Raw genomic sequence first — 25738 nt, forward strand, 5'->3', positions numbered from 1 at the left:
TGCTGACAAGAGCGGGCTGCAGTTTAGAAATATACAACTGATACCAGAAGATTTGATGGATTCCTTCCTGTTTCATTATGCACGCTTCCACCTGGTTTCTTGTTATTCCGGCCAGTAGATTTTGTGTGATCTTGTTCCCAATCAAACAAACCAACAAACAGAGAGGGATGAAAACCAAACCTCTCCAACAGTCTTTGTCGATCAGCTCCTGGACCTAGCTTCTCGAGACCAATATCTGTGTTTGTCTCTGAGTTTAATGTGACCTTAAATATTCAGGCGATGGTCGGGGACGTTAAAAAGTATAATAACCTCGTTTCATGTACTACTTTGCAATTTCCTCCCACAATCCCTCCAAAATCAAGGTTAAACAAGATGTCTTATTGTGTGGATGGGCGCTAATCCAGGAGGCTTTGCACCATTTTATTATTTCTGCAAATAAAGTGGCTTTAGCCGTATTTATTGGAGCTCCTGTGTGGTTTGAAACTCTGCTGTGTCTAATCCAAAAGAACCTACCCGGGCTTATATAGAGTCCCAGGTTTCTGTCCCCCCACCCCCCCACAAGCCCCTTTTCATTCTCCACAGCGCTCCAATCCGTTTTTGCAGTTTTTGTTTTTAATGTGTGGCTCACAGCTTTTCTTTGGCCAGAGCCTGCGCGACCACACAGGCTTTAAATGTTGCTCCCCAGAAGAAATGAAAATATACCCAGAGAAAATTGTACCTCAGTTTTCTTAGCATTAATGCGAGTTCTCTTTTTCTGATGTGGTGCAGATCACAACCTCATAACACCTTGGTTTACATATGCCGCGTGAATACTAATGTTTAGAAGTTGCAGGAGCTGATCAGTGAAGTTCTGCTGAACCTCTCTCTACCCTTGACTCTGTGTTTTGAGGGATGAACACCCCATTCCTCAGATATGATCTCATTATTGGAGTTGTGTTTGCAGGCTGACTCATCCGTCTCATGATGAATTCTCATTAGGGCGGAGAAACCAATTCTCTCTTGCTTAATAGCATTTTTTTTTCTTTCTGCTGCTCTCTGCCCGCTGCTGGCTTCTGTGGATGCTTAAGCTTGAGCCTTATGTTTTCATGCGCTTGGTAACTCAATGGAGCTGCCTGTGGCGCAGGAGAGAAGCACTTTATCCCTATTATCAGATGGTGATTTACAATATATCACCACCCGATCCAGCCTCGCACACACTTTCACATTTTTCTTTTTCTCTTCACCTGCATATTATGTGGAAATCTAATTGTTAAAAGCACCCTTGCTATTGTCAGTGATCAGACGAGAGTTTTGGGCTGATTTTCAGGATGATGTGTGGACTTAATGAGCGTCCTCCTCAACGCCAGCTCACCAAAGGGTTAAGTGTTTCCAGTCTCCTGTGCAAACCTGTAGAGCAGATGAGTAGGACGAAGTGTGTGTCAGTGAGGTATGTGTGTGTTCGTCTGTGTGTGTGTGTGTGTGTGTGTGTGTGTGTGTGTGTGTGTGTGTGTGTGTACACCCCCGACGAAAAGGGAGTGTACATGCAGACAGTGCACCTTCAGCCTCCTGTCTGTTTCACCTCAGGGGAAGTGCCAGCTGCTCCACAGTCATGCTCTGTAGCAGCCTAGTATTTATTCACCGGGGAGAGACACTTAACACTGCAGCCATGGGGAAGCAGGTAAGATCTGATAAAAGAAACATTAAGTGGTATTGAGCTAAATGAGTTTAATCAGCGCTGGGTCTTAAATTTAGTTTCACAGAATAGCAATAAAGAAACAATCCTGCGGGACTTAATGTTAAATCAGAAATAATGCTGATGCATTAGGCTCAATCAACTTCCTGCCTCGGCAAAGATGCTTAATAGTTCTCCTGTAACACACGTCATTAACTTCACATTATGTGTAGTACCAGGATTTCTCTACATGCCGCACAGTCAGGATTCAAAATTAAATGCACACACATGCAGGGACGCACAACCAGGTTTTCACAGGACGAAGGCAGCACATTTGACACAATCACTGGAGGAGTGTTGGTTGTTTGTGTTGCTTTGTATGAGAGCGTTAATTCAGAGCCGGAGCCAGATATGTTATCAAGTTCAGTCTTGTTTGCACATGCAACACATCTGCTGACAGGAGAAATCTGCCTCCTCACAAAACTGCTGCTGGCAAATAAATTATTCCAGCCAAAAATACAAACACATTTCTTGAGCATGGGGAACAATTACTCTCTTACTTTCTCTCATTGTGTGCTTCTAGGTTCTTTTGTATTTGTAAGCGTAAACGTGGACTTTCAATGACTCGGCAAGTTCTTTTTCTTTTTTTGGTGTGAACTTAAGCAATGTTATGTCGGCCTGAGCGAGAACAGAAGGCGTGATTGTGCCAAATAGCTGCGGATAGGGAACTCTGGTTAATTCATTTTGGTTCCCCCCATGCACACATCTGGTTCTGCTATTGCTCTGAGATGCCCTCATTCCCTCGGTTTGGAGAGAATGAAACCTAAGTTTTCTTTTCTCGGTATTTCTGTTTGGTGAATTAGATCCATTGTATAAACTGGCCCGTGAAGAGAAGACAATTCAATGTACTCTTATTTTCCCTCAGAGCGTTGGACGTGTGGTGATTTGAATCTCGCTGTTATTGCGCGGCTCAGCGTCTTCTTCCCTTCCCCCCCCCCCCCCCCCCCCCCCGGGTGATAAACACGACTGTCTCCGTCAGGTCGGCGGTGCCAGCTCCATCAGCAGCTGTGAATTCTCCGGGCCTGCTTGTTGTGACAGGGCGCGAGCGGAAGCTGGTACAGTCGCATTGTTAGAGCCAATAACTGTTCATGGAAGTGGCGTGTGTGTGTGTGTGTGTGTGTGTGTGTGTGTGTGTGTGTGTGTGTGTGTGTGTGTGTGTGTGTGTGTGTGAAGAATATTGTTATATCAACGATACCTCCGCGGGAAGCGCAAATGTTTAATCCATGCTGACCTCCGAAGAATGTGCCTCTCAGGCCAAGCCGGAGGAATGTGCTCTCCTCAGTCTTGAAGGAATGCTTTGTTGACATGTGGATGGAGAGTAAAGTGGGAATATTTTCTAGAGCCACACTGAAACCAGGGAGAAAACCGATCGCTCTGACTGTCATTTAACCTCCGGATACATCGAGTAACGCTGCACAGACCGGCCTCTTCCATCTCTTCTCTTTGTACGCCGGTTATCGCTGATGGTGCAAACTGCAGCAGCTTCAAACCCCAGTGTTTTGAAATCGTCCCTCAGCTCGGATGCAGCCGACCCAGATACCGACAGCTGGACCTCTGCCTCTGGCTCCGACGGTCTCCTTGGACACATGAACACGACAAACCACAACAGATGTTCAGCCCTCCTCCAGCATTTCTTGGTGTAGGAGGTCTCATTTTCTCGGAATAGAGGACAGAGGAACAGTGTGTGGGTCTCGAGTGTCCTCTTAGCGGTTTTCTACCTGGCTACATTGAAGATATAATGTCTCTAATGCCGCTGCCGATGTGTCTGTGTATTCAGGAGCTGGGTTTCGGCTGGAGTTTGCAGACGCGAGGGTGTTTGAGTGCTTCGGCAGCACGATAAGATAACACAAGTGTTGTTGAAGGGAGATTCTTGATAAAGATGTGACGCTCCGATTTTTTTCTCTCCCATCCCTCAGAAGCTGGAAGCAATTACAGGCTTCTCCGAGCAGCAAAGAATGTAGCAGACGTTCACCGCACCCTTTCATAAGAATCTTTCTCTTTTTTTCATGAAAAAATACAAAATAAAAGCAGAGACTTTCAGGCTATGAGGATGTGGTGAGGACTAAATATAAGACATGACCTTACTTTCCCAAAACTCAGTCAATGTTTTATTTCCGATGAGGCTGTTCCAGACATTTATTGTGTTTCTAGTCAAAGAACAACTGGTTGTAATGGTCTTTGGTCTTTTATCATATCATAACTTTGTTTTAATCATTCAACATTCAGCAGATCATAAACCAATTTCATACACTACTTCAAACATTACCAAAGTGTCTCAATGGTCCTGCTCATTACAATTAAAAGGTGAAGATTCCATTGGTGCTACATGGGCTCGGGAACCAACTGAGACCATCAGGCACCAAAGTGTGCCATCACAGTCAGGGCTGAATTTCCTGTCACTCTGGATCGATGGCAGATCTACGATTTTTCATCATCATGGGCCATGAAGGGGCCACGATTAACACAAAGGGGCCATTTATATGCCCAACATCGATGCACAATTTCCGGATTTAGTAAGTCCTAAGTCATTCCTTGCTGTTTTTATAAAACATAAAAAATTGTCATATTTATTGTTAGTGTGACAGGAAGGGGGCACTTCAGTGGCCAATTAGATTCAGCTGGGGCCAGGGGCTACTGGATCCGCCCCTGGATCCGCCCCCGCACCAGATTATGCAATCCAAACAGACAAAAGGAACGACAATGGAGTGTGACAACAGATCTAATTAGAATATTCATTAGTTCTTTGGGCCTGTAGGTAAGAGTCAGGGTTTGTGTTGTCCTTGGTTTTTGCATAAGGTTTATTTTGGGCACGGGGATCCAGTTTGCAACTGTTAATAGCACTCAGTGACAGAAGCACAGACCGGCGCCGAGGCCTCAGACAGCTTCTTTTACACAGAATTCAATCACACCAGTCTGCACCACAGCATTAATCTGTTTCCTACAACGCAGCAGAGAGGAGAACTGGACGGAGCATCGATCCCGTTGTTGGCAAAACACAGCGCCAACAAGGCTGCAGCATTTCCAGGGGAAAAAGAATCAATTCCGGGTCAATGCCCTCATCAGTCCTATATGTTCTAGCAGCTAATCATAAAGCGCTCCGAATGCATATAGACAGTGGCTGATGCTATTGGCTCAGCAGCTCTTTGGCACACTCTTGATTCTTCCCAGAATTCTTGCAATAAACAGCATTTAGCAATTAGAGTCTCAGGGATATCACCTTGAGTAACACCTCTGTGTTGAGAGTTGGAGATAAATTGCGGTGAGTGTTAATTGGCTCGGTACTAACGTGTTCATTTATTTAATGATGTTTGGTGTGTTGCTTGGTTATTTTCCCCGGGGATGAAACCAATTAAAAATCTGGAGCCTTTGCCACGATGAGGTCCGGCCATGCGCTCATCTTATTGTTCACTGGCAAAACCAGGGAGCGGCGGCTTTGGACTCGTCCTAGTTGGGGAAAAACAATTATATCCGCTCAGATCAGGGTTTGTTCCGGAAAAAAAAGACGACCGCGCTCTAACTCAATTAGACGTGTGCAGCCAGAGTTTAATTGCTGAGAGCTCAATGACAAACACGACATGATGAAGATGTTCTGTTTTGTCCTCTTGCTCGGATGCGGTGCACAATCTGATGAGTGCCTTTTCCTTTCGGTTTGTACGGAGCCGAATATGAAATGCATCGACGCAGCACAGCCCTGGAGACTGATCCCATCTGTTCGGGGGCCTGCCTGTGTAGTCAGGAACTCATCACAATGTGGTCCCCAAGGTTTATGCACCCCCCCCCCCCCCCACCCCCCCACCCCCTTTGTCTCTCCATTTGTTACCTCTTTGTTTTATTGCTGAGAGGGCGGGGAGCCCGGGGCAAGAGCACACAACCCCAGAGAGGAAGAGGAGGAGGGGGTTGGTTGGTTGGTTGGTTGGTTGGTTGGTGGACCTGAGCCTTAATGGACACAGCATCCACGAGATGGCCCAGTGCAAGTGATGCTTCCTGGGCATGTTTTACGCTTGCGTGAACTCAGGGCTGGGGCTCGGGCAGGGCGGGGTGGGGCCGGGGAGCTCTAGCCCACGAGGGAGGGAGTGTGGAAGGAGACGAGTGTAGCCAGGATGCTTCTGCATGTTTTGTTTTGTCTTCCACCCATGTGCAACTGAGAGAGAGAGAGAGAGAGGCGTCAGGGGGAGTTGCATCTTCCTGGGATTTAGAGGATCACCCGGGACAATAGCACGTAAGTCAGGCTTATTCAGTTTATTACTTATGGCTGCTGTGTCATTGCAAAAACTTGTGATGATTTGATTCAGTCAGCAATATCTGCTGAAGTTTATCCTTCTTCTCATCAGATGTGTTTCCTATTTCTCTCTTTTCTGCATAACGTGGATTTTGAACGCCGCAGATTACATTTATATTTAAGGACTCCTTTGTTCAATGCACTTTCTAATGGCTGCTGCAGAAAGGTGAAGAATAACCCCTCGAACATAATGATGAAGCTTACAAATGTCTTCTGGTCTGCTCCCTGGGAGAAATGCTGTTTCTTTTTTTCTCCCCCATCATCATATTTCACAGCCTATTTTGTTCCCACTTCTTATCTTCTCCTTCAGGAGGCCTTTTCTGGCCCTTTTCAGGTCTTTTTCCAATTAATACAGCTTGATGTGCCAGCCGCCACTGAGAGAACCGCCTCAGGCAGCAAATGGCCTTATTTAGTGGGGATGAATATTCATTTGTTTTGAATAATTATTTCAACGGTGCTGTTCCTTATTGATAAGGGAATATATGTACAGTATAATCCAAGATGTTTTTTCTCTAATTTCCAGAAGTAATTTTGCAGGGATTAAACCTAGAACATAATCATCTTGATTGTCACTTATACAAATACATCAACACAACACATAACTGTTATTGTCAGCCTCCCAACATCTGGACTGGATTAAATCATTACTTTATGTCCTATTAATTGCTACGTGGGAACATTCAGTTTCTCTTTTGTCGAAGATGTCAAATATTTGGATTTATAAACTGTGCCTGATATTTATTTGGACTGCTGGAAGTTCAGCTGTTATTTCCGTCAATTTCCGCAGACAGAGACTTTGTGAGTTAGGCTGGATTTGGGTTTCCAGTGGGCGAAGTGGGGACAGACACTCAGACCGCAGCCCAGACAAGTTTTTAGGGATGTCTAAAACAGAGGAAACAGACTTTTTTGTTTTTTACACTTAATGTTTCCTACAGTTCAGAGAGGGATGCGAGTTTGGATGGCTCCTGGAGCAGTGAAGCATTTTCACCTTTCAAAAAACAAACCACTGGCCTCAAATGTCACCGTTGCTCCATGAATCCATGTGAATGTCATGAGTTTTACGGCGTCTCATTGCAGTGAAATGAATCTCGATGGGAACGTGTGAAGTGGCGAGGTCATTATTCCGTTGAGTGGCGCCGCGAGGCCTCGGGCGGCGCTGCAAATACTCACTCGTGCACATTTCCCTGCTGCTGTAAATCACCGAATCTGCGGCGCACAACTGATTAGCGGTGTGAGGATAATGCTGTCTGTGTGTTTTACACGGGAAATTGATTTGTGCTGTGCTGTTTACAAATCCATTAGTGTGTTAGTAACGTGGGCAGAATAACTCACACAAGAGGCCAATGCTTGAATCGACCGCTTGCCTCTCCTGGTTTGTGGGCCTCAAGAGGGGAGCTGTGGTCAGTGGGAGTAGAGTGACCCCCCTCTCAGGTTACCGCTAACAGTGTCCTGCTAAACAAAGTCACAATATGTGTCGTTTCCCCCCCCCCCCGACAAAACGCAGCCGTCTTCGGATTGGCAGGGGCCGCTGGAAAGAGTGACAGACAGCAGTGGGCTTGACTGAGGAACAAACAGGCTGTGAAGAGCGAGCGGAAGGTTTGCCAGTGAAAAGATTAGAGTGGCACCTGGCTCCAGTGCCAAGATGCATCGCGGCTTTCGCCACACTGTCATGGCAACGGGAGCTTCCCGCCGCTCTCCCAGTCTCCCCACAGCGAGTGGCCGGACTGCACCAGAGAGCCATTTAAAGTGCTTGTGATTCTTCACGTTGACCCCGGGCGTTCACCTGCAGTTAATCATGTTAGAACGCAAATGGCTCTCTCTGAAGCTCCGCCGCGTTAACGAGACCTTTGCGGCGCCAGCGTTTTGATTACTCACTCATTTCCTCGGCTTTACTTTCCTCTTGAATGACATGTAAATGAGCGCGCTGCATTAAAAAGTCTATTATACAGGTTCACGTGACCTCAGCTGAGCATCCCGACAGGCCCATCCATCCCCGTCGCTCCCATTTGTCACGCAGGGCACCTCTGTTCCCCCCGGTGACCAATCAGGAGCGCCTCCTCCTGTGGCTGAAAGCAACCCCCCCCCCTCGCCGCCTCATCATCAGACGTGATTGACAGCCTCCCACAGGAAGGAGGGAGGGGGGGTTATTTACCTCCTTGTGTTCTCATGGGAGTAAGTTAATGATCTCAGCCAACGAAATAATACAAAGCGAGGGAGAAAGCCTGAGAAGTCTGCGCCGGGGTGGAAGCGTTAGGAGCCGGGTTGGGCTTCCTTTGGAGAGGATTAGAGGAGGAGAAGAAACTGTGTGAAGGGAATTTCAGAGATAAACGGTGAGACAGATGAAGCAGCAGGGCCCAGACAGAAAAGCAGGAGCTGAGGGGAGGCTTCTGAGGAAAGCCGGTGTGTTCAGAGAAATCTCCTCCCGGGCTTTATTGCTGTTTGTCACCTGGACTATGGACCGGCTGACTGACTGACTAACAGACCGAGAGGTAAGGGATGAGCTGCAATTCCAGTGGGGGGCACTTGAAAGTCGACTTTGGACTTGGGAAAGTTTTGCTGCACTTCAATAAATGTGCATTGCTGTATCCGAGCAGTTTCCTCCACGCAGATTTGTAACTTTTTTTTATCAGTTACTTTGCACATTATGCACATACTGGGGCTCCTATTGTATTTTGCACTGTGTCCTGGAATCACCAAGATACCAGTGTGTTCATGTGACTCCTCAAGTCGTTATCTGCCCTCTCATACTTTACAATCTAAGTTGTTTTACATTGCTCTCACCTTTCGCCTTCATACTTTATTGAACCCTGCAGGCGAAACTGCAACACAAGAACTCCTGGCAGGCGCTCGGAGTCGCTGCTATTCCAAATCAATCCGTGGCTCGTGTGCGCCGGTTCTACCGCATAACAGAAACATTTGCTTTACACAGAGTCACTGTATCAACAGCGCTGATTTGACGTGGCTGACAAGGTCTTCTCAGGTAAAACATCGCCTCCAACTACAAACCTCAAACCTCAACAGCTTCCCAGCGAGCGTGTTCTCAGACCCGGAGCCGAGGCAAATCTATGGTACCTTATTGTGTGATCAGCATCGCCGCTGTTTGGGTGCCAAGTGTGTCAGCCAGCACATGTTGGGGAACATTTTCCATGTAGCTGAAGACTGCTGAGCAGATGTGAAGAATCTGAGAGAACTTGCTGCTCTGTGTAAGTCAGCTGTCGCAGCCGCAGCACATTCCTGCGTGTTCATGTTTTCCGTGAATGTGTTTCCATGAGAAAACTAAAGGGTGGATTCACTGATAAGAACTTAAGTTGTCGAGTTGGTGCGGTTTTCTTGATCAACATCCGGAGCAACCAACTATTAAAGACATGGTTGTTCTGTGGGAAACAAGGATCATCTCTGAATTTACCTCCGTTTATCTAAGCTGGAATTTGCTCTGGAGATCAATCAATCAAACTCAAAGACATTTTATTTGTATAGCCCATTTTCATGAATCACAAATTACCTCCCAGGGCAACATCCTGTGTCCTTAGCCCTCGACAAGAGAGAGGAAAAAACCTGTTGAAAATGCATCAACAAAATAACACTACTCACAACATAAATGAGAAAAGACAGTGTCTCACACAAGTGTTGCAATGTTTCAAGTATTTTGTTCCAGATTCATGCGAGTGTATTTTAAACTCACCTCAAGTATGAAACATGTGTCCAACAGCAGTGATCCAGACCACGTCTGTTGACAGGAAAGGCGAAGCAGTCGTGGTCGATGTTATCTGTGAATGTCATCTCACCAAACGTCGCAGAGAAATGTGTTTTTTATGCACGGGTTGTTTTTGTGGTGTGCAACTCAGCTATTCAGAAACACGTTTTTTTTGAGGATGAAAGTTTTCTTTTTAACGAGCGTTATGGCAGGACTCCATGCTCTGATAGCACTGAGTGATAGACCAAACCACCGGAGAGGTCCTGCCCCTCTCCTGCGATTGGCTAATGCAACAATTTGCAGCCCACTGCGTTGGTGGATGAGTTAGGTACAGTGCTCAGTGAGAGGAAGGGAAAAAAGGGTGGAAAGTTTCGATCTCCCTGCTGACAGGCAGCAGACGCGGGGAACCGGGTTAGAGGGTCAGAGCCTCACATGGAGCAGCAGAGACCGGTCGCCCATTGATCCGAGCTCTGACCTCTGCAGTGGATGATCTGTGCAGAGCCCCCCCCCCCCCCAAATAATCTACACTGGCGTTTGAAGGTGGTTCTTTTCCTCCGCTGCCTGTTAATGGATGTAATCATGTGGCGGGTAAGTCACAGGTTCACTTTTAATTCAGTCTGTTCTTCACTTTATGTTGCTGTGCCTCTGTGTGTTTGCTGCCTAAACATTGAGTCATCACATATTTACAAGTTTCCAGGCAGCAGTGCTCTGTGCAAGTGCTGAGTCTGTTCGGCCTTGTTGTGATCACAGATTCCTGCATGTTTTCAACTGTGGGTAATCCTTCAGGGATAAGGTGACTAAGTGAGGAGGCCAAGGGGAATTTTGTGATTTAAAAAAAGCACTGAGGAGAGATTCAAATTCAGCATATCTGCAGTTTCCTGAAATATACTTTCCTACATGGGCTCAGGCTGAAAGAATGTGTTTTGGTTAGGGTAATCCCATTATGCCTGAATTTACAGTCACATTCTTCCTCTTGTTTCATCATAAAAGTATATTTATTACCTCTACTCAAACTTAAAAGGAGCAGCCAAAGCCGGGGGAGACAGATCCAGCCTTTTATCCATAATCTGGCAGCAAAACACCATTTGCTTCACGGATAAGATAAAAAGATTCAGACGTTTCTCCCCGTTCAACATCCATATGTGCCGCGGTAATAAATCTGGCCCCAGTTTGTGACAGGCCGACACACATAAAAGCACACAGGAGTCTTGTTACATGAAGATAACGGATGGTAAAAAGTGGGACGTTGCAGTTGGGGTGTGTTGTCGGATCCCTTATTAATTAGTAACTTATCTTGTTCTGGTGAGGAGGAATGTTAGACATCTTCCCACCCAGGCGTCTGATCGCTGCCGTGACAAATAGATATTAAGCTGTCACCATGGCAGCACATTCGGAGCTCTCAGTAGAAAAAACAACACACGGCATTGATTTTAAGTGAAGGGTTAACTGAGATTAACTGGAGGGGGGGTTTGTGAATAATGATGTTGTTACTGTCTGGGTTTTATTTTACTTGTGGTACTGGAAGGAATACAAAATAATGTATTGTTGGATTTTAAAACATTTGAAACATATTTAGAGACGTAGGTACTTTGTAACTAACAATAAGGTTTATTTATATGGAACCTTTCAAAACACACTTGCATGGTGCTTTACACGTTAGAATGGATAATTGATGGCAAATATTAGAAAACATAGTAGATAATAGGATTAAATTATATTAGAAAAAAAGATAATAATGAAATAGAAATGATAAAAGTTATAAGAACAATAGAAAACAACTTATAACAAAAAATGGCATAATATCATATAAAACTAAACTATATATTATAATATAATTATATAGACCTACTAATAATAAAACAGTTACAGATTAGAAGAGCGTAACAAATTTAATTAAATTAAATCAATACTTAAGGCATTTGCTGTGTGTCACGCATCCGCCACAAGATGTCGCTCTGTGAATGTTTTCCCTCCGGCTTTCAAACCTCCCTGTGTCAGTCAGACGCTTCATGATGAATGCTGTTTCCTCATAGGTCAGCGCTCAGCGTGAGACGCGTCTTTCTGCAAAAATGGAATTTTAAGCAGCAGCAGGCTGCAGCCGCCATGTTTGGAGAGCCACTGACTTTCTGTGGAGCTCCTGTGGTTGTGGGGAGGAGACGGTGTTTTCCCGCTGATGCCACCTGCCAAGCCGCAGAGGGGAAATGAGAGCTGGGTGCAGTTTGTGCTGCTGACCACCATGACCTGCACAGACAGGAAAACACACAGACAGAAAGTTTAACTGACCTTTAGACTTCGTTTCCACTTCTGAGTCTGTGAGACACACAGCAGCTACAAATATTACAGACCTTTCTTCGTTTGGAGATATAACATCCAGTTAGTGTGAAGGAAGACTTGAGTCCAGGGCTGGGAAGATATGGCCGACAGTTATATCAAGATAAACTATTTTATATCAGTAAGTATCATTTATCATCACAATACTTGTCACATTGTTAATTAATATAAGTTGAAATATTTGCATTTAGCTTCTGAGAGAGGAAATTACTTCTAGTTTTGAAATTATTTTATGAGGAGAGAACAAATGACAAACACTAGATAACCAGCAACACATTTTACTTATCGGATTCAGATCCATAGACCGTATTTAAAGCAGCCTCCTCATGTAAAGCCAGACCATCTCAATCGCCATCTGGTGGCTGTCTACAGTATTCCTCTTCTGGTTTAATGGATAGGACATGGATTATAATTAAAGGTCGGAGTACACGATCAATTATTTTTTCTCAAAGATCTGTCATTTTAGGTAGTTATTATCACACTGCAGTGTTCATTTTTCTAATAAGTTTGGTTTTAATTTGTTATCTGATGTCATGAAAACGGGGATGGAGGTTATGATTGACAGCTGAGACTGACTCGTGATTGGTCGAGCTCATGTATCGACCGGTACATGCTGCCACAGCTTCATCCCTGGATCCCTCCTAAATGCTACTGCGCAGATTCAGGCTGCAAGATGGCCGCATTCGTATCCAGGATGTTTCAGCTTCGTTTCTGTATAGTGACAGGAAGTGGAAACACGTGGTCCACCTTTATTTACAGTCTGTGTTTAACATGAGTTTCCCACTTCAGTGCAGAGTGAAAACTTCCTCTGGCACTGTCATTATCTCCCACGTGATCCTGTTTGACAGATTAAAACAATTCACTGGACCAAATGTTTGGATTTGTAATTAACTTTCCGTCCATAATCGTTTAAATAGCAATAATAAAGGGTTTTGGTCGTGGCCAGGAACCTTGCACAGTTAATCTCAGTAATATGTGCAGCTGCAGACCAGGTACATTTGTCAGTCTAATCATTTGGCCCGTGCTGCTCCAGCTGTAAATCACATTAGGCCTGAGCGCGCCGCTGCTGAGCTGGCTGCATTTTAAAGGGAGCAGCAACAGGCCACACATTGGTCACAGCTATGCTGTGAGGACAGGATTACAGATAAATATGTTAGGTGTCTGCCCCGGGAAAGAAGACAAAGAGCAATCGCACTCCCTCAGTCGCTAAATACGCGCTTCGGAGCCGTGATTAGGGCTGATAAAAAACCATGACCAAAGGGATTAGAAAGTGCTTGAGCGGGAAATTGTCTTCCTATCTGAGACATTGTAATTGTTTCATCTCTAAATGACCCATTATTCCCTCATCAAGTAAACCTCAGAATGTTACGTTCCTGCTCGAGTTCATCAGCATTTGACAAAGTGCCGGTGTCACACCTGTCATATCTGCTGATGCTTTGCTTTTAGCCTCATGATTCTGCTGTGAAACAAACCAACTAATCCGGCTTTGGTGATATATAGATGTATTATCGGCTTTGTGATATGAAACTATGATTTTATGTATGGTTTTTGGTTATTATAAACTCTTATTGAGAGCATTTGTTGTTGTTGAGTGAACTGAACTTTATGAATCCGATTGGTTGTTATGTCTGATGCTTTCTCAACTTTTGTAGCATACGAGTGAAAGAATAGTGAACTTTAAACAGCACACACTCCGAACACTGGTAGGCGTATATAAAGTTATGTAACTTCACCCACTCAATTTAACTTGGTCCTGCATTTAAAGTTTAGTATTGTATAGACTTTTGTTCTGTACATGAAACAGCAGCAGCTGCAGCACAAACTCACCTGACACGGAGGTTATGTTTTCACCTCAGTCTGTCGGGTGACAGTCCTTACCAATGTGATATTTTTGCATTTTTACCTATTAGTATGGGAATGATTCATGGACCTTGATGAAAAAAATCTGGCATATCCCACTGATATCTATGACTGCATGTAATTTGGCCTAGCATGCTTTCATTTAAGGGAACTGCTCAGCCTTGGTAGAGGTATGAGCTCTACTGAATGCCATTCTTGTAAATCTTCTCTTATGGTTCTCCTTGAAAAAAAAAGAAAAAGTTACACAGTTCCCTCACAGATGTCATCATCAGAAAACTCCATCCCAGTGGTAGATCATACAGAGGTAACCTGGGTTATTCCAGTCATATTGGCATCTCCAGAGCTCATCCCCATCGCTTTGTCTGAAGTGTGTCTTTAATATTAACAGTGCGTATCTGTGTTTCGGAAAAAAAGGATAGTCACTCAGGAGATGCCTTTGAATGACAGGAGAACTCAAACGCAGCACAGCTGGGGGGGGGGGGGGGGGGATGTCTGGAAATAGACACACATGGTCAGCAGATGGTACCTCTGCGATCCCCACATAAGGGCCAACTGGGGCATGCGAGGATGCAGCAGATGATGTTGTGCAGAGTCTGTCTTTATTTGTGGACACGTCCGTCAGAGCGGATGCTCAGGGTCCTTCAGCTGTCAGGAGGCTGAATGGGGATTGTGTCAGATTGTTAGACAGTGTTAAAGGTTCAGTGTGTAAGATTAAGGTGAAAGGGATTATTGGCAGAAATTGAAAATAAAATAATCCTTGTGGTGTTTCCTTGTGGGTTTCATCAAAATGGTCCGAAGTATCTGTAGTTTTCTTTACCCTAGAACGAGCCCTATATATTTAAATATTTTATATATAAATCAGGGTGGGGGGGTTCTCTCCATGGAGACTGCCATGGTTTTTACAGTAGCCCAGACTGGACAAACTAGACACCTTTTGAGTTTTTATGACAACTGAATGCTACCATAGGTTCTCCTTCAGGTTTGGAAGGGGAGGGTGAGGTGAGGGGTATTCAGCTGCAACATGCATCTCCACCACTAGATGTCACTAAATTCTACACACTGAACCTTTAAAGCCTCTAGAGCTTTATGTTTTTAACAGTCATGATGTGTATTGCACTTCATAAGCCTCTGGAGAAACAGACAACATTCGGTGATGTCATCAACGTGCTTCCACTTCACCCGAAATCTCTTTTTTCCCACGTTACGGTTGAGTCCCGCTACCTCTCATCCCTGTTGTGTCTTCAGCCTTTCTCTCTAAATCCCCAGAGGCAAAACCCAAGAAAAGTTCCAAACCCCTCGTCCACAGCATTGTGTGTGTAGAAGCAGAGGGATGATCGCACATTGAAACCTGAAACGCTTTGTGTTTCTAAATGGGCCGGGCTGAGAGGACACTAACCTGCCTGTGAGGACAGTGTCTGGGGCTCTGCATAATCCTGCAGCCTCTGCTTATTTGATGATTTGACCCGCCGCTCTCTCTCTCTCTCTCTCTCTCTCTCTCTCTCTCTCTCTCTCTCTCTCTCTCTCTCTCTCTCTCTCTCTCCCTCCCTCCCTCCCTCTCTCTCTTGCTCAGTTCCTCTGGCTTCTGTCTGCACTCACTCTCTCTCTCTCTTGCTCTCTCTCCTTCCAGTACTGGCCAGAGCTCCAGCTGTAGGTGGAGCTGGCTTTCCTGGAATTGTCGCTCAACTTTTCCTGTTGTGCTTGCTATACCTCTTGCTCAATCTCTTGCTTTAATGACAGCTCGGCTGCAGGATTACTAGGGGGGGGTGAGAAGACTGGAGCCATCTGGACGCCACTCTCCGCAGCATGCTGGGGCCAACGGCTGCTGCGTTTGTTGTCATAAATATATTTTCATGATTCAGGTCAGAAGTTTTCCTTCAGCAGAAATGTCTCGGAAGAGCAAAATGGGGCGAGATCCATCGGTGGGTAAAGTAAACTGTGTATGAATGGAAGAGCTTTTGTGGAGTGCATACTTGACTCGGGGCTCAGTGTTATTTTACAAGCTGTTTTTGTAACTTTGGGGGCATTTTATACCACGGGAGATGACATCAGAGGATAAGCGTCTTTGCATTGTGTTCGCAACACAAAGCTCTGTAGTCAGTTTTCAGTATTCAGGTCTGCCGGGCTGAGCTGACAACTCAACCTGTTTGACGAGACCTGCAGAACCACAGGGGCCGCTGTGTTGTTGCTGGGAGCTCTTGCTGAAAATGATTTGAAGTTGTCTTGTGTTTCAGAGAGCAACCTTGAAACCTGAAAGTTTCATGTGTCACAGTTGGATTTCGGGAGTTACTTATGAGCAGAGTGCGGGAAATGACCTGAAATATTAAAGAGGATGAATGTTTAAATACAAACGATAAAAGTATATATATATATGTCAAGAGGCAAGGTGTTTAACATATTTGATTTAAGACTGGGGTTGATTTCCATACTCCAGAACTTTTAGACATTTCTCTTTTAAAAAACAAACCTGCACAGGAAACAAAGTCCCACAGATGCATCACAGCCTCCAGAGACAAGTGCAACAATCGCCTCTTGTTTTGTACAGTGCAGTAGGATGATGTCTGTGGAGATTTGGATAGAATGGGAAGGAACAGACCCAGGTCTGTGGCTCAGAGGTAATTGCTTTATACTCAAAACTTCAAAAATGCTACTTGTGTCGGGCTCTCCTGATAATGAGCTTTTGCCTTCTTTCGCACATAATGAGTGGAGGTAGAGGGGTTCGCATAGAGCGACGCTGTGAGCACAGTGTGTCCACTCGCAGCTGGGGTGTCTGACCGGCCGGGAACAAAGGCTTAGTGTCTGTGATAGTGTGGAGCCCCAGCCATCAGCAAGCAGGCCAATAGACTTCTGCTTGGCTGAGCTGTCAGTCCTCACAGGCCTGCGAACTATACAGTAGAGAGTGGAACACATGGGGACAAGCTAGACTGTTCCTGTGCCAAATTAAATGAGCCGCTGTGACATTCTTAAAAGTTGTGAGTTCGGCCAAATAGAGCAGACACAAGTCTGTCATGTATGTACACATCATATGAAAACACTTCAGCCTACTCTGCTTAATTTTCCAATTTGTTTCATTTCAATAATCAGATATCTTATATACCTACTTAGATCATATTGATATCCATATTTGACATTGGAAATCAAATAGGATAGGAATTTAAATATTATTTAAATTCGTACAAGCACTTAATAATATAGACAAAAGATGCATGTTGTTTTTTTCAAATTTTTCGAGGGCGCTTGTCTAAACCTGGACATTGAGATATGAGAATAATTTTTTCCTTTGGTTCATCTGATGATTGCTTTCTTGATCAATTCATTTCGTATTTACTGATAAGATGGAGAAGCTGAAACAAACAAATATTCTGGTTATTTGTCAGCAAAATGGAGGATTTGATTTATGTATTAATTCTCTATATATTTTCTAAGGGGGGAGTAATACTCCGCTCTACTGAGGCCAAACACAGTTGAACTCTTTTCATTCCAATCACTATCTTCTGGTTTGTTTCTCTGTCATATTTTCAGATAGCTGATCAGCTTCCCTGGATTTCGCAGACAACCCCTCTTTGTTTCGCCTGAAGATGGAAACTCTGGAGTCTGAGCTGACCTGCCCAATCTGTCTGGAGCTCTTCGAGGACCCGCTGCTCTTGCCCTGCGCTCACAGCCTTTGTTTCAACTGCGCCCACCGCATCCTGGTGTCCCACTGCACCCCCAGCGAGCCAATTCAGTCAATCAGCGCCTTCCAGTGCCCTACGTGTCGCTATGTCATCACCCTCAACCAGAGGGGCCTAGAAGGACTCAAGCGCAACGTCACGTTACAGAACATCATCGACCGCTATCAGAAAGCTTCTCTAAGTGGACCTAACTCTCCGAACGAGACCCGGCGCGAGCGAGTCGTCCCCACCAGCAAAGCCATGACCTCTCCCAGTGCCCGGGTGCAGTGTCAGTTCTGCGAGCAGGACCCTCCACAGGACGCCGTGAAGACCTGCGTCACCTGTGAGGTGTCGTACTGCGACGAGTGTCTCAAGGCCACCCACCCCAACAAGAAGCCCTTCACGGGCCACCGTCTAATTGAGCCCTTGCTGGATTCCCATCTGCGGGGGCTTATGTGTCTGGAGCACGAGGACGAGAAGGTCAACATGTACTGTGTGACCGATGAGCAGTTGATCTGTGCATTGTGTAAGCTGGTCGGCCGACACAGAGACCACCAAGTGGCCGCCCTCGGCGACCGATACGACAAACTCAAGGTAAGGCGTGATGTGTGGCTTGAGGAATGCTCAATGATCTATGATTCACAGAGAAACTGTTCCCACTAATTTTAGCCCCGAGAAGCACTTGTTCAACTCCATCCCACAGTTTATTCAATATCAAAGTACAACAGACAGACAGCTATTGATAATTTGTTGAATTTCCATTTTGAAAAATATATAAGTTGATGTTTGAGCTTATCGATGTAAAAATGTGCGCACCCACTGTGCAAACAGTTAATACGTTTTGACGATTATGTTCTGCTTATAATTCTAATTTCTAACAACCTACATTTCACGCATTGATTTTATTATGTTTTTGACTGTGCATCTGTGATATTGAATAATTGAAGAGCAAATTCTGCAAATATTGGAAACGCGAACCAGGCGATGTCATCTGTGATCTTCCTTGCAAATGCAAATAAGTTAATATTGAATAATGTGGTTGCAAATTATTTGCATCTCTGTCAAACTTTGTATATTGTAAGTAAACAAATAACCCTCCAAACTGGACTTCCTTTAGATTTGATAAAAGTGTTCCTGTGTGGTAATATTCTCAAAAATCCCACGAAAAGACCAAAATAAACAGTCCACACATCTTTCTTACAAATGTATGCAGTCAAAGCCTCCTCCAGTGTGCTGTTGCACTAGGTGGCACGTTCCTTCAATGAAAATGAACACCGTCGTTTATTTTCAGTCAATCTCACTTAGTTTACTATTTCTACCTCAACTTACCATTAGCATACCTAACCCATTCATCCATATGCTTATCCTTTGAGGGTCACAGAGGGTTCACCAGCTGTGGTGAGAGGCAGGGTACGGCCGAGACAGATCGACGGTCTATCGCCGAAACTCAACTGTTCACACTTACAGTCGCACACCTACGGGCCAGCTCACCAGACCTGTGAGAGGAACCTGGAGAGCACATGGATGAGCTGATAGCTTGTGTGCATCAGCAGCTATAATGCTAGAACAGATGCAAAGATGGCCGCAGTTCTCTGGTGTGTTGAAACAACCTTGCGATTAGTAGCAGGACGGTTTTGTGGGATTTCTTGAAAGACTGGGTGCTCGTGTGTTTAGAATTTGAATTGAGATTGACTTTAAACAAAGGCAGATATCTCTTTTTTTTATATAAACAGCATGAAAGTGGAAAGGCTCTAGGTGTAAGAGTCCAGTCAGACAGGTAACTGAGCAGGCAGACTTCCAAACAAAGCATCCATACAGAGCGTGGTGGGCTGAGCGTGGGGGGAGGCTGGTGATGCGCCGCACGGGCAGACGAGGTATTAACAAGCAGAATAACAAAACTTCATTGGACTGGACAGAGAAGCAGCCGTAGTGTGTCTCCCCCCCGAGAGAGCATGACGAGTCTTGTGGGATTAACCAGTCTTTTATATGCAGCTTCGGGTATGAGCAGTTGATAGCATGGCTGAGGTGCAGGTGAGCTGGAGGGGAAACAGGAACCAGTCACGTGCAGCCGACCACACGCTAACACGGACAGAGAGAAGTAGAAAAACAACTCACAAGAGGGAAGAGGTGGCAGGAAATATGAGAACGGAACAAGGTGTAATCCAAAACTATAACATAATGTGGTTATTCTGCACTAACTGTTTAAGGGAACTTCCCCATTGCTCAATCTGATAGAAAAATATTATTTGATTAAGCATAATTCACAGCAAGCACAATCATGTGGTGTGATTGGTTAAAGCTAACCACGCAAAGTGTAGTGACATGCAACAAACATGTAATTTAAATTTTTTCTTAAACAATTGTGATTTTATATTCTAGGAAAATATTCATTTTTTTTCCTCCTAAATGTTCAACTCTAATGTCAGAAATTATGATTTTAATTTTTCTTGGATTATTTCTCCCCTCTCCGAACTCGGATCATAGAAAACAGATTGATTCACATTCGCTAAAAATAACTGTGCATTGCGAATAAAAAAACAAAAACAAAGATCCTTTAAAAGAACAGAAAACATTTTGTTCATAACCAGTTTTCAAAGATCTATATATTTGGTCTTTTCATGGGATTTGTTTACCACAACGAAAGTACGCAAATATTAGCAGTTTTATCCTTTGAGAGCAAATGTAAGAAATATAAAAAGAGAAATAAGAAATATCTTTGTGTTAAATACGTATAAATAGAACACACAGTGAAGCCGTCGGTCACTTGGCCACTTGTCAATGTAATGACACCCATTGCAGGAGACTGCTCTCACAGTTTTATGTGAGGTGGGACCGCTCCCTTCCAGCAGATGGGCTGACATCAATAAGACATGAGAAGAGGCTGTTTGCTGGAGCATGAAAAGGTGCCTCTGCATTCCTGCCATTGAAGCCCCGAATGATTTTCTCCTGTAAGAGATTTTGACTCATCGGGTCAGCAGTTTGACAACCCAGTTGGTCTCCAGCAACCTCATGGGATCATTTTATGACCATGACAAGGCAATCACGCTGCCAAGCCGCAAGCGAGCGAGGCAATTTCTTTTCAAATCTTCAAAATGCCCACGTACTATTGAACTCAGCTGGATCGCGCTTTTTAGATCAAAGTGTCCTCAAGTTCATCCTAAAGTTTTTTCCCTGTGAATTGCATGAAGTAGGCTGCATGAAGAAAAGACGAGGGCTCCTCCTCCTTCCAGACACCCACCATGTCCACGCATGACTCACAGAGGGAAGGTTTGCTTTATCACAAGTAACACTCCAAACCACTTTCGTGCCTGTTTCACTGACTCACAATGGTCGGTCACTGTGGAGTTTGGACACGACCGATCTTTTGCAGCATTTTGCCGCGTCAGGGTCGGTGGACCAGTCCTAACCTGTCTCCTTTGTCTGATCATGCTGTCGTTGTGCAGAAATCTTCTGGCCGCTTTCTCTGTGTGGGGAGTGAACATTCACACCAGGAGACGGACCAGGTGATCAGCATCATTTCTTTAACTACACATCCAGGGACAGATGTTATGTTGTGGAACAACCTAAACCTGAATGCTACTGTTCAAGGGCTCCACTTGTTTTAGCTGACCCTTGAACACGGGTTAGGGTTGGTTTAGGGCTTAACCCAAACCCTAAACCAAAAGAACCGGTGACATGGGAGCAAAATACATTTGACACCTGATGCATTGGGTGAGTCACATGACAAAGGCACATGGTATTGTAGCCTTAAGGCTCATCTATGCTCAACTTTAGATACTTATACTGAAATAGACGCCGTCTTTTGTCCGTACTCTGCGTTCACTCCATCCATGTTTGTGCACATCTTGTAAAAGCAAGACATTTTTTGAGGTGAGATTTTGCAAGTTGGTAGGAAACTAAAAGCATGGGGCAAAAATACATTTTTGTCTATTTCTTAAGAGCTACATTATCACACCTCCTCCACGGTCTGCATATTTGTTATTGTAAGAAACACTTAACTCTGTGCTGCCCTCTAGTGGATGTATTGCTTCACAATCATGCCAACATAAAGGACGCATCGAAGTATGTGAGCAGTGACGGTTACACCCTTTCAAACGGACATATCTTTTTCTGTGTGTAATAGCAGCATAAATGAGCCTCAAGGGGTTATTAAGGTGGCAAAGGTTACATTCTGCTTTATGCTGAAATGCACAATGTTGTAGTGAATGTACCGTTCTTTCTTTTTTAACAAACATATTCTCCAGGTTATAAAAGACAGTAGTGTATTGGACAGACTGAGATGAATAGAAAAACCATCTAATAGCTATCGTTGTTTTCCTCTTCTCCTCTTCAGATGCTCAATGTCACTTTTACAACAGGATATATCCTGCTACTTATCTATGTCTTTACTTGTTTTTGTGTCTTGCTCACCTTTACTGTATAGTATGTGTGGTTAGCTGCATTGCTAGAAGCCTCAAGTGACAGAGGAGAAACGAATTTCCATCTTTAGAGAGAAATCGTTTTTATTCTCACGGCACGCAGGGCAGAACCCAGGTGGCGTGCAGCTGAGTTTGTTTATAGTTGTTGGTTTTTCCAAACACATGTTTACAGCCACTTCTGCCTCACATTTCTCTGCCAGTCCCTCACAATGGGATAGTGTGACATTGTAAAGGCTTGAGTGTGCGTCTGTGTACGAGAGCACATGCGTGCATAATGTTTCTTTTCTTCTGGCCTCAGCATTATATGACCCTGGTCTGGCGAGTGTTATTATTTGTCCATCATCCATTATTTATATAATGCAAATTATAAAAACACTCACAAGCAAGTTGAAGGCTGACTGTGGGAAGAAACACATAAAGCACCAGGAATCAAATTAATACTCAGCATAGCCGATCACTGAACTACAATGCTGACACATTCAAATATCTTATATAGGTTGTTATTGTCATTCAAATAGAAATGTTATCTTACGTAAATAATCATTTTTAAAAGATTGTTACTCATCATACTAGTCTATAAAATCCAAACCTGTATATCTGTGAATTTTTCATTTAATCTCACATGATCTGTCCCATGACAAACGTTGTGAAAAGCTCCTGAAAAACCAAAGATAGTGAATGTCTTGAAAAAATAATATAAAATACAAAGTCCTTGACAATAAAAAAAAACTAAATATCATGAGGGTTCTCAAACGATCCACTTGGCCTTTTTCTGTTCTTCCAAACTGAATGTGTTAAGATCTTATTCAGTATCGATTCATTTGATTACACTTTAGAATCTTGCTGAATCATCTTTATCTACCACAATTAGAGTAGGGCCAATATGGATTTTTCATTGGTGGTGCCGATACCCTTAATAAGGAGTAACAAATTTCTGATACCGATTTATCAGCTGATACATATTCATGTAAAAAAGCCGCAAAAATTCCTAAGATGTTATTATCAAGCCCTTATGAATGGTAATGTAATTGAGATATTTAACAGGTTAACCATAAAGAACTGTAAATAATAAGAAAACACACAAACAAAAACATGTAGAACTTGAAATAAGAAATGAAACAAGTTAAATTCAAACATTAATAAACATCTTTTATACACTGTTTATCCTGTAAAATTCAAGTTATATATAATGGAAATAAAGTTTTAATACCAACAAACATAAACACTGATACCCCTGTGTCTGCAAAAGACTCAAATCAGCTCAAGCTATTTAAAAAAAAACGTAACAGTCAACAGAGCTACTGTCAGATATATGAAACACTTTAGTCTGTGCATTTGTCAATGCGTCTAAATGCTCCTTTGTTTTCCATTGAAAGGTAGAATTATGTTGAAAGTAAAATGTATTTTAGCATAATATGTTGTCTTTTACTACATAGCCGAACCCTTGACAAAATACAGTGCTACAGTATCTTGTGCAGCTCATTTAGTTGTACATGCATCAGTGATATTTGTACAACAAAATATCAGAGGAGAAACTCAAACAGGTTTAACTCTTCTTGCCTCAAAAGAATGGTTAAATGCTTTTAACCATTAATGCATAACTATAAACAACTAATGCACAGTGCACCTCATTGTTATTGTATTTGTGAAATTCAATGAGAACCTAAACTGGCCTCCACTTAAGTAAAAATGTACAAATGAGTCTGGGGGCCTGTGCAGCTCACAGGATAGTGTAACAACCTTTGACAATGGTGGAGGTTTCTGATGTTGACACAGGATAAACCATCAGGTCCTGATGGTGACCTGTCAGGACGGCGAGAGGAAGGAAGAGAGACTGGCCAAAGCAAAGGTGTGGGACCAGAAGCACTCACATTCACAAAAGGAAGCCGCTATTCTTTCCTCTCATCAGCCCCAAATGGTTTTAGGAAAGAGACTTCCATTAGAGAGAGCCCTCTAAACACACGAGGAGTATAAATGTTGCAGGAGAAGCCGTACTTTGAGCACATTGTGAAATCCAGTTCGGCACAATGAGAGAGAGGGAGAGGACTCTCTTTGTCTCTTAAGCTTTGTTCTCCTTCTGTCTCCCTCTCTCTCTGTATGATCTTTACTCACAGTATGTGATACTTGTGATAATCCATTCACAGAGACAGTGTAGACTTCCGTGGTCGGCATCAGTTCTGATCCATACGTTATGTTCAATTTAAAAAGTTTTGAACCCACCTCACCTTCACCTGCGACTCAGCGTCTGAAATGGCTTTCATCACTTTCCATATGAATAAATCATAGTGTATAGTGAGAGCAGTACAATAAGGCCTCTGCTATTTCAGTAGACGGGGATGCACACGCCTTATAAAATCACAATGTGAAACATGGAGGCTGAACAAGGTCTCACAACCACTTGCTCCGGGCTTTGGATCCTTGAAGTCCTCTCTCATCTTTTTGTTCTTCTCTTCTCTGGCTTATACCCCTGACAAAAGAAAATCGGTGGCCATATTTTAAATTACTAAATATCTTGTGCTTTCAACTTAAAATCCATATCACTGGTGAATTATTTAAAGCCTTGAATCAATTCACACATAGTCAAATATTAAACAAGATTTTTCTCCTGTTTCTATCAATTATATTCAGTTGAAAACAAGGTTTTCTAATGCTTATATACCGATTTTTTTTGTCCACGGACATAAAAACTGTTTCTTCCTTCGGTTGGACCACACTTCTGCTTTAAATGATTGATTGCACACAGTAATGTTGCGCGTACATCTTTTGCTTACGAATAATTCCACGTGCAATATCCGAGGATTCTTCTGCACCACCGTCGTACACAGTAATCATGCTGCCCAATTACAGCGAGAGATTTAGTTTGAAACATAAGCCTCTGATCTGAGTCAGTGATTAACACAGCCGGGGTTTAGTTGTCCAAATCACTGGCAGATGCTCTGCTAAGCTCTGTGGCCTCAGCAGGCAGTGGGATGGGATCTCTGGCACATGGGGAGGCCTGGGGATGGAGGCGGCGCTCCGTGCCGATCAAAGCCCAAAATGTGGCCGGTCATACGCCGTGGCGGCCTCGCGCGTGCCCGTTACAGACCCGGTCCTTATGTTCCCATTCACCTAGCTCTCTTCCAAGATTCATTCAGCTGTTTACAGTTTTATGCTGGGTTTAGTGTGTAATGAAATATACCTCTTTCAATTCTGTATTTTGCAGCAAGCCCTGGATTCCAACCTCAACAATCTAATCAAGAGGACCAGTGAGTTGGAAAGTCTGATGGGCAAACTTATCCAAACCTGCCAACACGTGGAGGTGAGGCTGTTTATCTGTTCTCTCTCAGGTGTGTGTGTGTGTGTACGTTTCGGAGTTTGTGTGAGTGTGTGTGCGTGGGGCATTTCATGGGGGGAAAAAACCCAAACTCAATTATTAACACCTGCATGATAAACTACTGTACCTCAGAGTGGCTTTTTCACCATGCCAACAAGATGAATTGCTCATTAGGTAACAGATCATTAATTTCTATGATTATGCATGGGGTTTGCTGCAAATTGGGTGTTTCCACAGCAAGATGCTCCACATCTTTACACCGCTCAGCCACAACATTCAAATCCAGTTGTAATATGCTGTATTTACTTGGTCATGCTGCTGTGAAAACACTTAATGAACGAGGTGAGCTGATTGGCTCTGTGGCCCAACATGCAAAGACGTGACATGTTGTTTTCCTGCCACTTACGAGTTAATCTCACTGTTAGTAATGCACGTTATAAGAATTCAACACTCTGATATGTGCAGTACAATTTTTTTTTTTAAAC

At 43.8% G+C, this 25738-nt stretch overlaps 1 protein-coding gene across 5 annotated transcripts in view; it reads left to right on the forward strand.

Moving 5' to 3' along the window:
• The first annotated feature begins 1481 nt into the window (after window positions 1–1481).
• The window catches only part of mid1 (midline 1), a 29864-nt gene continuing 5607 nt past the window's right edge, over window positions 1482–25738 (forward strand). The window contains exons 1-4 of one of the 5 annotated variants that reach the window (XM_053440570.1): window positions 1482–1657; window positions 17395–18116; window positions 20966–21025; window positions 25143–25238. In XM_053440570.1, the coding sequence (XP_053296545.1) occupies window positions 17451–18116; window positions 20966–21025; window positions 25143–25238 (822 nt within the window). In that variant the 5' untranslated portion in view covers window positions 1482–1657; window positions 17395–17450. Of the gene's footprint in view, window positions 1658–8250; window positions 8480–10025; window positions 10273–15481; window positions 15795–17394; window positions 18117–20965; window positions 21026–25142; window positions 25239–25738 lie in introns of those variants that run through there. The other 4 variants (XM_053440574.1, XM_053440572.1, XM_053440571.1 and 1 more) reach the window with 4 other exon arrangements.

The sequence above is a fragment of the Pleuronectes platessa genome, chromosome 14, assembly GCF_947347685.1.
Source record: "Pleuronectes platessa chromosome 14, fPlePla1.1, whole genome shotgun sequence".
Classification (NCBI taxonomy): Eukaryota; Metazoa; Chordata; class Actinopteri; order Pleuronectiformes; family Pleuronectidae; genus Pleuronectes; species Pleuronectes platessa.